General features: G+C 33.1%; 1 protein-coding gene across 2 annotated transcripts in view; it reads left to right on the forward strand.

Annotated features, from left to right (window-relative positions):
- Positions 1 to 6,530, forward strand: part of LOC126827097 (neprilysin-1) — a 37,258-nt gene extending 30,728 nt beyond the window's left edge. For both annotated transcript variants that reach the window (XM_056102539.1, XM_056102540.1), the window contains 7 exons: positions 523 to 581; positions 1,496 to 1,547; positions 1,747 to 1,814; positions 1,990 to 2,120; positions 2,546 to 2,611; positions 3,130 to 3,225; positions 3,833 to 6,530. In XM_056102539.1, coding sequence (XP_055958514.1) covers positions 523 to 581; positions 1,496 to 1,547; positions 1,747 to 1,814; positions 1,990 to 2,120; positions 2,546 to 2,611; positions 3,130 to 3,225; positions 3,833 to 4,009 — 649 coding nt within the window. In that variant the 3' untranslated portion in view covers positions 4,010 to 6,530. The remainder of the gene's footprint in view (positions 1 to 522; positions 582 to 1,495; positions 1,548 to 1,746; positions 1,815 to 1,989; positions 2,121 to 2,545; positions 2,612 to 3,129; positions 3,226 to 3,832) is intronic.
- Positions 6,531 to 10,972: the final 4,442 nt, after the last annotated feature.

Here is a 10,972-nt window from a genome sequence, read left to right on the forward strand (position 1 = left end):
ATGGAATATCACTTGAATGTACTTTTATTATAAAAACTGTATTTTGATTTAAACAATATAATATCCATTTAAAAAAGTTTGAACTTACTCTAAAAGGCCTATGTAAGTTCTTTTTTTAAAAATGCATAATGTAAGACTTAGATACAGAGCTGGCTGTTCGTGATCTAATAGTTCAAAAATAGATAATGCAAGATGAATATATTGAAAATTTCACTCAAATTACTTTATTCTGTGCAAAGTTGTCATTTTTTCTAGTTTTGACGAGGTATCTGCATTGATTGTTTATTATCGTAAAACGGTACTTGTTATTCGAGACTTAGCCTCCCTTTTGCATTTGTAAATTAAATAATTAAATGGTCGTAGCGTTCTAATCTACTTGAAATTGGAGCCATCCAATAGCCTAGAGAGTTGATTATAGTCGTGTCATGTTAATAAATGTTTAAATAATACTTTATAAAACATTTAAAGCCTAAAAAAAGACCTGCAATAATGCATCTTTAACTATATTCTTTTACTTTATAGATGGGAACAGGATCCCGCAGTAGTCAATGCATTTTACAACCCTAATACCAATGATATTGGTGAGTACTGACATTTTAATCCCAATACCAATGTTATAACAGAATTTATAACACTTTTACATGGGAGATTATAACCCTGTAAATACCATGATATGATAAATGTGAGTTTATAGCCCAAATACCATGATAAATGCAAGATTACAACCCAAACACCATGATAAATGCGAGTTTATAACCCAAATACCTAGATAAAAGGTGGGTTTATAACCCAAATACCTTGATAAAGGTGAATTTATAACCCAAATACCTTGATAAAGGTGAGTTTATAAACAAAATACCTTCATAAAGATGAGTTTATAACACTAATTTTGGGGACATATAGCCTAAATACCAATGTTATAACAGAATTTATAACCCTTATACACGGGAGAACTGGGGAGATTATATCCCTGCAAATATCATGAAATGTGAGTTTATAGCCTAGATACCATGATAAATGTGAGATTATAACCCAAATACACGATAAATGTGCATTATAACACAATTACCTAGAAAAAGGTGAATTTATAAACCAAATACTTTGATACAGGTAGGTTTATATAAAAATGAGGAGGTTTTTTTTTTTATAAAATTAATACTATTTAAAAATGAAGGTAGAAGTGCTTTGATAATACTATCATGATATAGGTAAGTGTTGCCTATAACCCTAATACCATGACAAAAGTAAGTCTATAACCCTACGGCCTTGGCATAATAAAGGTGAGTTTATAATTTTATAACCCTAATATATGATAAAGGTGAATTTATAACCCAATTACCATGATTATATTTGTGATTCATAGCCTTAATACTAATGAGTTCATAATCCAAATGCCACTAGTATATATGTGTACCTTTGTAATCCTAATTAATACCATGATATTTTTATTCATTAGATAATTATTACTAAAAACCCTTCTCTTTACATTTCTCAGTTTTTCCAGCTGGTATTTTACAACCACTGTTTTATAGTTCTACATTTCCTAAGTAAGTTCATTTTTATTAGAGTAATTTCTTTATTTTTACCAAAAGAAAATTATTATGCAGTGTAAATTAAAATACTACAATAATACATGATGCCGGTAAATGAATTTGATCAAAATTTGAGTCTGACACCATTTCATACATTAAAAGGATGATTTTCTATTTTTGGGGGATTTTGAGTTATGTTGTGTTTATTTTACAGATCTTTAAATTATGGTGGTATTGGTGTAGTTATTGGTCATGAAATAACTCATGGTTTTGATGACAAGGGTTTGTATTTTAGTACATAATGTTTCATTGTAAATTCATGTGTTTCCAATTATATATAATGGAGCCCCTTTAAAACTATGGTTGAACCTAAATAAAGGATAGTGAAAGTAAAAATTTAGAATAATTTCCCTGTATGAGAACTAAGCTCTAAATAATTGGTTAAAAACTTTTTCAGGTCGTCAGTATGATAAAGATGGTAATTTAAAACAATGGTGGAAGAATGAAACTATTGAAGCTTTTAGGAAAAGAGCCGAGTGTATGGTTGAACAGTATTCTAAATATAAACTTGATCAAATAGATTTGCCAGTAGGTTTCAAGTCAGTTTATTCACAAAATATGTCGGTTTATGAATTCTTTTAAATATTAAAAAATTATTGTGTGTTTTGCAGTCTAAATGTTTGCTAAAAGTATGACCATTTCTTCATGAAAATCCACTCCCTCTCCCCACCACCTTGTAGTTTGCACAAAAAATGTCATGATGTCATACTATAATTAATGGTTTCCTGCAACAAGTTCACACAACAAGTAATGTTTTCCAGTGATAAGTTCGCATGCTGTTATACAAGTAATGTTTTCCTGTAACAAGTTTACAGGGCTGTAAGCTTTGGATTTGTTATTGATATTCATATTAATTTTTTACATTTCCATTTTTTGTTTAAAATTACTACTACTGCATTGTAAAGCGCTTTGCCCACAATACTAACAAATTTTTTTATCATACTTTTTGATAGATAGATGGTAGAAATACACAAGGTGAAAATATAGCTGATAATGGTGGATTAAAAGAAGCTTATAGGGTATATTAATGTATATCAATACACAGTTTTAAGTCATTCAGTACTTTTAATTTCCAAAAGTTATAAAAACAATTTAACATTTCAATTATATAGTACTTTAATTTAAAATAATTATGAAAACAATTTTAATATTTGAGTTAAAGAGTATTAAATATCCAAAAATTATTAGAACATTTTATGTAGTGAGTTATAGAGTACTTGAATATCCAAAAATTATAAAAACAATTTTAATGTGTTGAGTTATAGAGTACTTTAATTTCCAAAAATTATAAAAAAAAACATTTTAATGGTTTGAGTATTTTAATTTCCAAAAATTTAAAAAAAACATTTTAATATTTTGAGTTATGTAGTACTTTAGATTCTAAACTTTATAAAAACAATTTTAATGTTTTGGGTTATAGAATACTTTAATTTCCAAAAATTATTGAAACCAAATTTATTTAAAAAATTTAATGTTTTGAGTTATTTCTGATATTTTATTTTTACATATTTGTTTCATTCAAGTTCTATGATTTCAGGCATACCAGAAATGGGTACAGAGTCATGGAGAAGAACTTTTATTGCCAGGTATAGGTTTAAACCACAGACAACTATTCTTTCTCAACTACGCTCAGGTAATTAATTCAGATAATTTCAACTGTGTTCAACTAGATATAACCATCTCGTCCAGGGAAGTCGGTAAGCGCATGTGCGTTGTATCATAAGATCTGTCATTTAGTCATCTGGCATGGTTTCGATTCCCTGGATGTACGTGACAAGGAGTAGGGTTGCCTGTCCAACCTCGTGTGTTTTTTCCGGGTCCTCCGGTTTCCTCCCACTGCTAAAAACCCCTACGCTCAAGTGAATTATTGAAATAAAATTGAACAATATGTTAGTCCCAAAATAATCTAGTTTGTGTCGAGTGGACGTTAAACCCCATTTCTCTCTCTAGGAAAGTCTGTGGACTGTGCAGTCCTGGACACCTGGTACATTAAAAAGGATACAATAAGATATATATCCAGGCAATAATGGTAAATGTTATTGAGCCATACAGGGAGCCCTATAGTATTGTTTGTAAGCTTTATTTTAGGATAAATATATCTTTTAAATTAAGAAAATAATTAAGTGAGACTTTAACATCTCCAGCAAGAATGATTCCTCCAACTTTGTTCTCCTTAATTATCTCATGAAGACAGAAAATCGTTCTATTTCTCTGCGGGTTTTTTTTTTTGTTCTTTATAGATTTGGTGTGGTAAAATGAGAGATGAAGAAGCGTTGCATAAGATACGTACATCAGTTCACAGCCCTGGTCCTGTGCGTGTTCTCGGACCACTTTCTAATTCTGTGGAATTTGCCAAAGCATATCATTGTCCTCTGGGAAGTAGAATGAACCCTATACACAAATGTTCAGTTTGGTGACATGCATGTTCATATAAAATAAGACTGTGGGAAGAGGGTATTTTGGATCTAGGTTTACTAGAAAGTGTTTTGTTATACTATATCAAAATTGTTCAACATGGTATGAACTTATTACATGTATAATGAAATTATTGAAAATCGCTGTGAACAGAAGTAACAGTGCTCAAAATCTAACAAACATTTTGTAAAATGGCACAAGTTTATAGATCAGTCACGTTATTGATTTGTTCATATACAGATATCAAATTGTTCAGGTCCATATACAGATAACAAATTGTTCAGGTCCTTTAATGATGTGCTGTGTACAAATACATTAAAATAGCGTTGTCGTTTCAGTGGGACTGAATTTTTCATATTTAAAACAATGATGTTTTTTTCATGGACTATATGAATGTGTTTTGTAGTTTATCAACATTGTACAGACAAACCATATGTAGCGTTTTAAATATTTATTACTATTTTCATAATAAAATTCAGTACAATGGGATTGTTGCTTGTGATGGTGTAGATGTTCTCCTGAACTGAAATCAGGTGACAGAGAATCGTGTTTTGGGTACATGCTCTTAATCCTGATAAAAATGTGGGTCGAGAAGGATCGTGACCCAATCGAACCAGATCAAAGGAAGTAATTAATGCAACATGCTTTGTCTCCCAAAATTCTTGTCTCTACTTGATTGACACCATTTGTAGGATTGAGGGAATGGAAATAATTTTACTATATATGTATTAAATTAATATGTATTTTCCTCGCCTTTTTATTATATTAGTTTCTTGGAATGATTATCAATTATTTGTCCCTTAATATTATACTAATCATTGATTCCAATATTGTCAATTGTATATTAATATGTCATCAATCAATACAGGGTAACATAACACACAACTAATTAATAATAGTATTAGTTTGCATTATGTAAGAGCTAAATCTGCCTTTTGCAGTTCTTTTTTTTTTTCTTTTTTTTTTTGACTAGATTTGAAAATTTGAATGACAAAATGGACAAACGAGGCTAAGTCTCGGTTAAAAAGTATTGTTGCTAGTAGCAACTTGCTTCGATAATGACAATCCAGGCTATATCTTCATTCATAACATTGCTCAGAATAAAGTAATTTGGATGAAATTTTCAATATATTCATATTTCATTATCTATTTTTTGAACTATTATAGCAGGAACGTCCAGTTCTGTATCTAAATCTTACATAATGCATCTTTATGCTAGCCAATTATTCATTCTCTTCATCAATGCTAATTCCAGATCACATCATTTAGTAAATCCTAAAAGGCTTATTTTAAAGATGTGTTAAAATATTGTAGGCTACTAATGTATGTATGGAGCTTAATCTCATTGATATGGGTCAAAATGAAGTCTTCAGTAGGGTTGATCTGATGGTTTATTAGTTATGAAACAAAAAATATACAATTAAAAGTATGGTTATTACTTCTAGTTTCATTTTTGTCTTGCTATATCCATACAAGACCAGACTGTTATTCTTCAAAATAAATCAACACATAAACTCTGATGAAATAAAGAATATATTTTTGAGCCAGATCTAAGAAGGTTAACCATTTTAAAAAAATTGGTAAGGAATTTAAGAAACACATTAACTTGGTATCATACACTCAGGTCACATACCATTATATTTACATTAGAAGTTATATGATTTTGGCATTCAATTTCCTTTTTCCCATGTGAACCTTACTGTCCACTAAAATAGACCATAGATTGATTTTGTAATTATATGGGTTATAATTCAGCCAGTTATGACTGCTTGGGTGACAGAATTGCCCTAAATATCTCGGAACCCATTGGTCAATTTACATACTGTAAAACATGCACACTTTTCAAAATAACATAGCCTAATGAGTTACCTCTCCGAAATGCTCAATTTGCTTACCTTTAATCTTTTAATGCTAAATCTTCTAGAAGATTAGCTTTCCTATCCCAATACCAGAAAATGGACTGAGACACACAATAGTAGATCAAATTTGACACTAATATTCTAGATAAATAACATATTTACAGAAACAGTATAGCATATAGGTAAATTATATATTTTAGAAGAATAGGATTATGTTTAAACTTTGACACAAACAGTATAGCCTATAGGTAAATTATATATTTCAGAAGAAATAGTATTATATTTGAAGACATGTCTTGTATAAGTTCTGAATTACCATACACTATCTCTTCTAACTAGTAAAGTCCAGTCTTAAAAGAATCAGTATATGTTTGATTATCAAACAGGTAATGTGACATACTAAATCTGGCAACCTATGTTGTTTTTACTTTATTTTTACTTTCTTACAAAGTTTCTCTTCATGTTTACATCCCAAAATGACCTGTTGTTGTTGTTATTTGTTGTTATTATTAGATATATTAATGTTACTTATATGGACTATTTATATTGTTAATATGGTGTGTGTATTATTTCTGGTGGTATTATTACACTATGGTCTTATTACTATTATTACATCGTTTTCTGTAACAATTGTGTATTTTCTAATAAAAGCATGAAACTCTGAGTTGTAAATTGAGTATAAAATGTAATGGTGGTGTCTAGTCGTTTGGTTGGTACCATAAATTCATGTCATGAGTACACATTGGTGGGCACGTTAAGGAACCCCGACAGTTTGAAATTGGAATATGAGTAGGTTGTAGCCCTGCTGTTTAACAAAAATCCCTTCATAGCACATATTTCCGTTTTCACTAGTCCTTTGAATTAGAGGAAAAACCCAGCCACGGGTTGTTTATATGATCGATGAGTGTTTCCTCTTACCAACCACTTGATCTGGGTATTTTCTTCCAAGATTTTTACTAATTTAGGATATGTTTTGCTATAAGGCTGCTATTTTCTTGGAGGATTTTCAAAGTGAATTGTGACCATCACTGTTTAACTTTTAAAAACTAAACAAGTGATTTTTATTCTAAACTAATGTTTAGTATATGATAGAAAGTTGGTAGACATTTTAAATTTTATAGAAAATTGCGAGACGTGGATACAGTACACATAACGTTTAGTATCAATAAAGCAAATGGTTCTGATCTGGCGATATTCAAACTTTTAATATATGTAAAAATATATTTTCAGGCGACCAGGAAAAGCTTATAATTCTTACAATAGCAAATCCCTTTTTAACCCAATTCCAAGAGCCATTGTTCTCTTTAGAAAGATAAGATTTTATTGTCACGAAACATCCATTACAGTCGGGCCACAAACAGTGGCGGCGCCAGCCGTCGGTGATTGGAGGGGCAAAGTCCAAGGTTAAGGGGGCAAAGGCACGAGCTTCAACTAGGGGTAGGGGGCCTCCCCCAGAAAATTTTGAAAAACAGGTTGCCTGAAATGCAGCCTGGCAGTATTTCAGGCACTGATCGATGAGGTAAAGTGTCAAACGAACGGACTTGCGAATCACGACGAAGCCCACTCACGAGCGTCAAAGTAGGGAGTCCTCCCCCAGAAAATTTTGAAAAATAGACTGCCGGAAATGCTGTCTTACAGTATTCCCAGGCACCGATCGTCGAGATAAATAGATCTGACCAGATACCGTCCGTCGCCTGATCACTAGTTTATCCGACTAGAGAACAAAATGTCTAACGAACGGACTTGCGAACCTCAACGAATTCCCCTTGTGAACGCCAAAGTAGCGAGTCCATTGGGGACCTCGCCAAGAAAATTTTGAAAAATAGACTGTCGGAAATGCTCTACAACATGCAAGTTTATGACTGAGTGGGGATGTGGGATTTATTCACTGTAGAAGGTATTGATTACCGAAACGTATCACAAATCCTTTTTTTTTTTTTTATAAAATTATTGGGGGGGGGGGGCAAACAGAGGGCAGACCAGATTAATGGGGGGGGGGTGGGGGGGGCAAATGCCCCCCCTTGCCCCCCCCCCCCCTGGCACCGGCCACTGGCCACAAACCTAAGATCCTTGGCCATTTCTTAGGGAACTAGGTGTGATAGAAGGGGCCCTAGTGAGTATAATATTTGTAGTTTACTTAAAACTACCGCGTCTAACTTCGGGAGAGCTGAACATCCAAGGTGGCGGCCATAATTGATCTGAAATTGAGCTTGACAAACATTGTTGGTAATATGACCTGTGCAATATATCATTTTTTAATGTTTGGTTGGTCACTGAACTAATTTTGGACAGTTTCCGATTCATCGAACAAACGGTTGATCTAAAATGGCGGCCAAAAAATCCAAAATGGCGACAGAAATTGGCACTAGAAAAATTCTTTTAATAACAATACCAACATACACGTGTGCTATATCGTTCAATGGGGTTTTGGGGACGGAAAATACGGATATGTGTATTTCAAGCTGATAGAACTAAGTCAAAAGGAGACTACAGACCTACACATAATAAAAACAACCATAAATTGTTCCAGACGTCAACGAATCTTTTCCGTTGTATATTGCAGCTATCATAATACATTATAATACATCATATAATAACGTATTCTGCTGTATGACTCAAAAATATGACAAATAGTCTCTCGCACTTGGACAATCAGATTGAGAAGTATTGTAATTTTGGGAGTTATCGACATAGGGTTTCGGATTGTTCCCCGGGCAATGGTCTCGGATCTGCAGGGGCTGTGTCCCGAATACAAGAACAGCATACAATATAAACAAGTACATAAATAACGCTCAATAACAATATGACAAATAATAATATATATTTACAAACAAATGATAATTTTAATCTAGCCTACATTTACTAACAACACAAACCGTATACATGTATGTATGTGAATATACTTCTGAAAGTGTTTTTGATTTCCTTTCACGAATTACAAGATTTTCAGATGCCTTATTAGCTTTTTTAATACTGAGACTGTCGGAATCCGAACATTTTTTGGATTTTTTGATTGTTAGGTGTACACCCAATGGCATTCAACGGGTCACACACATTAGCACGCCCGCCATTCCAGTTAAAAACTGCAATGATAACTGGTGTTTCTAACGATGTTTTACTTATACATGTAGTTTACTGGCATATTTCCATTCTAAAGAATGTAGACTTTCATTAGCATTTTGAGTTAATTTAAGTTGACATCTTTCCAAAAGTTCTTCATTAGTCAAATGTTTGAAAAGTTTTATAAAATGTTCGCATATATCTTTTGGTAATGGTTGGGAGGGAGAGGGGTGGCGTGTTTCTTACAGGGTCTATGTCTAGTTCCTGAGCTTGGAGGTAGAAACACCATGATTTCTCACACCTATGCCATAACATTTTAGCTATGACAGTTTCCATCACACCAGAAGATCCAGCAAAGGACTCCTCACATTCATGTGTTATAACCATGTGTCATGTCAAGTCCATTTAACTTGTCTCCATATACCCGGCAACCATAACAACTTATTATATGATAAGCCATCACAGGACCAGTTAAAACATGAATAACAAAGCCGCATCCCAGCACAATCTGATTAAAATACAGATCTATATTTCGTTTCGTTTTTTATACTTTCGATGGCCTACACTACATGAAGATCTGACATGTTATAGCGATAGGTCACGTCAGGGGTCAAAAGACCGACTTTTAACCTATGACGTCAGACATTTGATTAACCAATCAGCATCGATGTTACTAGTGGATTACCCACAGTTCCGGGTAAAAAAAGGTCAAACATTCGATTCGACAGACCATTTGATTGGCTGGCCCCTCATTTCAAGCGGAACACGAGTTAAATAACAAGTCTTCCAGATCCAAGTGTAGTAAAGACAAGTAAAACGAAATTTTGAACTATAAGAACGAAACGAAATAGGATCTGTGTTTTAACCAGATTGCATCCCAACAGTGAGGAATATCCACGTTTCTGCCAAGAACCATCATAGATTACTAATAAAATTTGTAAATTGTCTGAATTCCCTAATTCTATTTCAACCATTACCTCACGAACAATTTTTCGAGCGATGTCAAAATTTACTGATTGCAATTTACCATGCAATTTCTTTGAAATATTATTATCATATGTCGTGTGATGTAAACCTCCAAAAAACCCTGCATCATTGTTATCAAGGGGGCGGAGTGAACCAATGCCTATGTCCTTTCAGGCAATAACTATCCTGAGATTAAAATATCAAAAGGATGTCGGGAACTAGGACTAGGTGTTAATTTATTTGCTTCGGTCTGATTACAATCAATTCTAAATGTGTAGTAATGTTGAAATAATTTACTTCAACTTCTACCCACAACACTGTAAAGCGCGTTGAGATATTATTTGTATATTGTAATGCGCTATATAAGAATAAATTATTATTATTTATTAAGTCCCGGACTCGACCATACGTTTCTTTCAAATGGACAAGAGGGACAATTTTAACAAACTTTAGTTGCGTATCCATTAGTTCTATCAAATTGATGCCAATTTTCAACAGGTATTTCAGAATTAGTTTTAGAATTGTTGTTTCTTTTTCTTCTAAAAGATAGTTAAAAGTCCCAAGAAATTTTTGGGGTCATTTGTTTCCAGCTCACAATACACCGGAATATGTACACGAAAATCAAACGGGTGCCAAGCATAGTTGTTTTATGGGGGCCTTGGATGGCCGAATCTTTAGCGCGTGCGCGTTGTATCACAAGGTCTGTGAATGAGTCAGCTGGCGTTGTTTCGATTTCCCGGTTGTGCGTGACAAGGAGTAGGGTCGCTTGTTCAACCTTGTGGGTTTTCTCCGGGTTCTCCGGTTTCCCCCCACTGCTAAAGATCCCTACACGCAAGTGAATTAATCAAATAAAATTGAACCATGTGTTAGTCCCGAAATGATCTAGTTTGTGTCGAGTGGGCGTTAAACTCTCTCTCTTTTAAGACCACAGACTTTCAAAATTACTACATGGTCCACAAATTATTCAAATCGATCAATTTTTACTTATTAAATTATGTTTCTACACGGCCATCTTTATATCTCTTAGAAAAAAATAGTAATAAAACTTCTGCTATTTTCTCTACAAGGCAACGCATTCTT

This window comes from Patella vulgata, chromosome 7 (assembly GCF_932274485.2).
Source record: "Patella vulgata chromosome 7, xgPatVulg1.2, whole genome shotgun sequence".
Taxonomy (NCBI): Eukaryota; Metazoa; Mollusca; class Gastropoda; family Patellidae; genus Patella; species Patella vulgata.